This window comes from Chelonoidis abingdonii, chromosome 6 (assembly GCF_003597395.2).
Source record: "Chelonoidis abingdonii isolate Lonesome George chromosome 6, CheloAbing_2.0, whole genome shotgun sequence".
NCBI lineage: Eukaryota > Metazoa > Chordata > Testudines > Testudinidae > Chelonoidis > Chelonoidis abingdonii.
Genome location: NC_133774.1, coordinates 102080420 through 102082107, shown reverse-complemented (window position 1 = coordinate 102082107; position 1688 = coordinate 102080420). Strand labels below are relative to the sequence as shown.

Below are 1688 nucleotides of genomic sequence, written 5' to 3'. Positions count from 1 at the left end.
GTTCAAGGAATGGACCAGGGTCTAACCCTGCAGCCACTGTGACTTTTCACATCACCTTTTCATCACTTTGTCAGTTTTATAATAGTTAACAACAATAGAATCTCTTACCTGAAACCTGGCTCTCAATAATCTGATTGTACAATATATAAACACAGACACCAGATAGGTTATATTAGTCAAACCATTTAAGAGCCCATTTCTCAGATACATCCCTTGCCCCTACAAATACACCCTTTGTGGCTAGGTGTCTCTCTCTCTCTCTTTGCTCGTTCCCTTTACGAATGTACTAGGACAGAGTGTAAGGCGCTCTTGCCCTCGGAGGGGGTTGGCGGAGTCTGCTCAAGGAGGGAAGAAGACGCTGGCGAAGTGGAAGGGCAGATCTGCGAAGAGTTGACAGTCAGAGCGGGGATGGCAGACACAGGTGGCAGCGCCGGGGTGGGTTTGATGGGCACAGGAACCGCTGGCATAGTCTGGCCCGGTGGGTGGCAGATAGCCTTCACAGGAACCCCAAATGGTCCATACTCGTGAGACACGGGCATGCTGGCCATTGAGTCCATCACCCCCACGTGAGGCCACACGGAGCTGACCATATTGCTGAGCTGGCTGGACACTGGGTACCCGAGATGGTGCATCACTGAGGCCAAGGGAAGCCCACTGGCCTGGATCACCCCCTTGTAATCTCTCCCGATGATGTTCTCGATGGCGAAGGGGTGTTTGAAGCCTGACGACGGGCTGCTCCCATTGAGGCCGTAGGGCTGGAAGTGGGGCAGCCTCCCGACGGCGGCGGCGGCCGCAGCGGCAGCCACGGCCGCCTCCGAGGTGCCCAGGCCCTGCATCTTGCCCGGGTGCTGCGGGTGGAAGTAGTGCACCACGTGCGGCGGGGGCGCGGGGCCCTTGGGCACCCCACCAGGCAGCGGCGGCTCGGGGCGCAGCACCTTGAAGCGCTTGCGGCGCCGCAGGAAGCTGCCGTTCTCGAACATGTCGCCGCAGTCCGGGTGCAGCGCCCAGAAGCTGCCCTTGCCCGGCTGGTCGGGCCGGCGCGGGATCTTGATGAAGCAGTCGTTGAAGGAGAGGTTGTGGCGCAGGGAGTTCTGCCAGCGCTGCGTGTGCTCCCGGTAGTAGGGGAACCGCTCCATGATGAACTTGTAGATGTCGCTCAGGGGCAGCATCTTCTCGGCTGAGTGCTGGATGGCCATGGCTGTCAGCGAGATGTAGGAGTAGGGCGGCTTCTGGTCGCTGTAGGAGCTCTTCCCCGGCCTCGGCATCGCCGCCTCTGTGTGCCCGCGGATCCGGACCCCACGGTCCCTAGCTCCCGCTAATCGCCTCCTCTGGCTCCTGCCGACCGACACGCGCGTCTCCCGTCTATCGCGCCCCCAGGCTCCACCTCCAGCTAATCGCTGCCTCGCGGCCCCGCTGCATCCCGCTGCGTGTCCCGCCGAGAACTCCGCACGGCCAGCGCGCTGCTCCCGCTAACCCGGGCGCACTTGGCGAGACGCGGGGGTCCCGGGGGGGGGGGAACGAGCGTCTCTCACATGCTCCGCACCCCACTTTCCCCCTTCCCCAGCACAATATGCTGCCCGAAACGTGCAGTTCTCTAAGCCGCCCCGGGGGCTATTTCGCGGGGAGAGTGTCGCCCAAACGGAGCGGGAATCGCTGCTTGTCTCCGTTTATGCCCCAACCTTTCGCCT

The 1688-nt window shown here is 61.6% G+C and overlaps 1 protein-coding gene across 1 annotated transcript; it reads right to left on the bottom strand.

Annotated features, from left to right (window-relative positions):
- Positions 1-275: 275 nt before the first annotated feature.
- FOXB2 (forkhead box B2) lies at positions 276-1265 on the bottom strand. The gene has a single exon (XM_032790445.1). It carries the CDS (start codon positions 1263-1265, stop codon positions 276-278), a length of 990 nt encoding a protein of 329 aa, XP_032646336.1.
- Between the last annotated feature and the right edge of the window lie 423 nt (positions 1266-1688).

What these genes read in the sequence shown, in the direction of transcription:
- FOXB2 (XM_032790445.1), bottom strand. Translation starts at nt 1,265, where the DNA reads ATGCCGAGGCCGGGGAAGAGCTCCTACAGCGACCAGAAGCCGCCCTAC.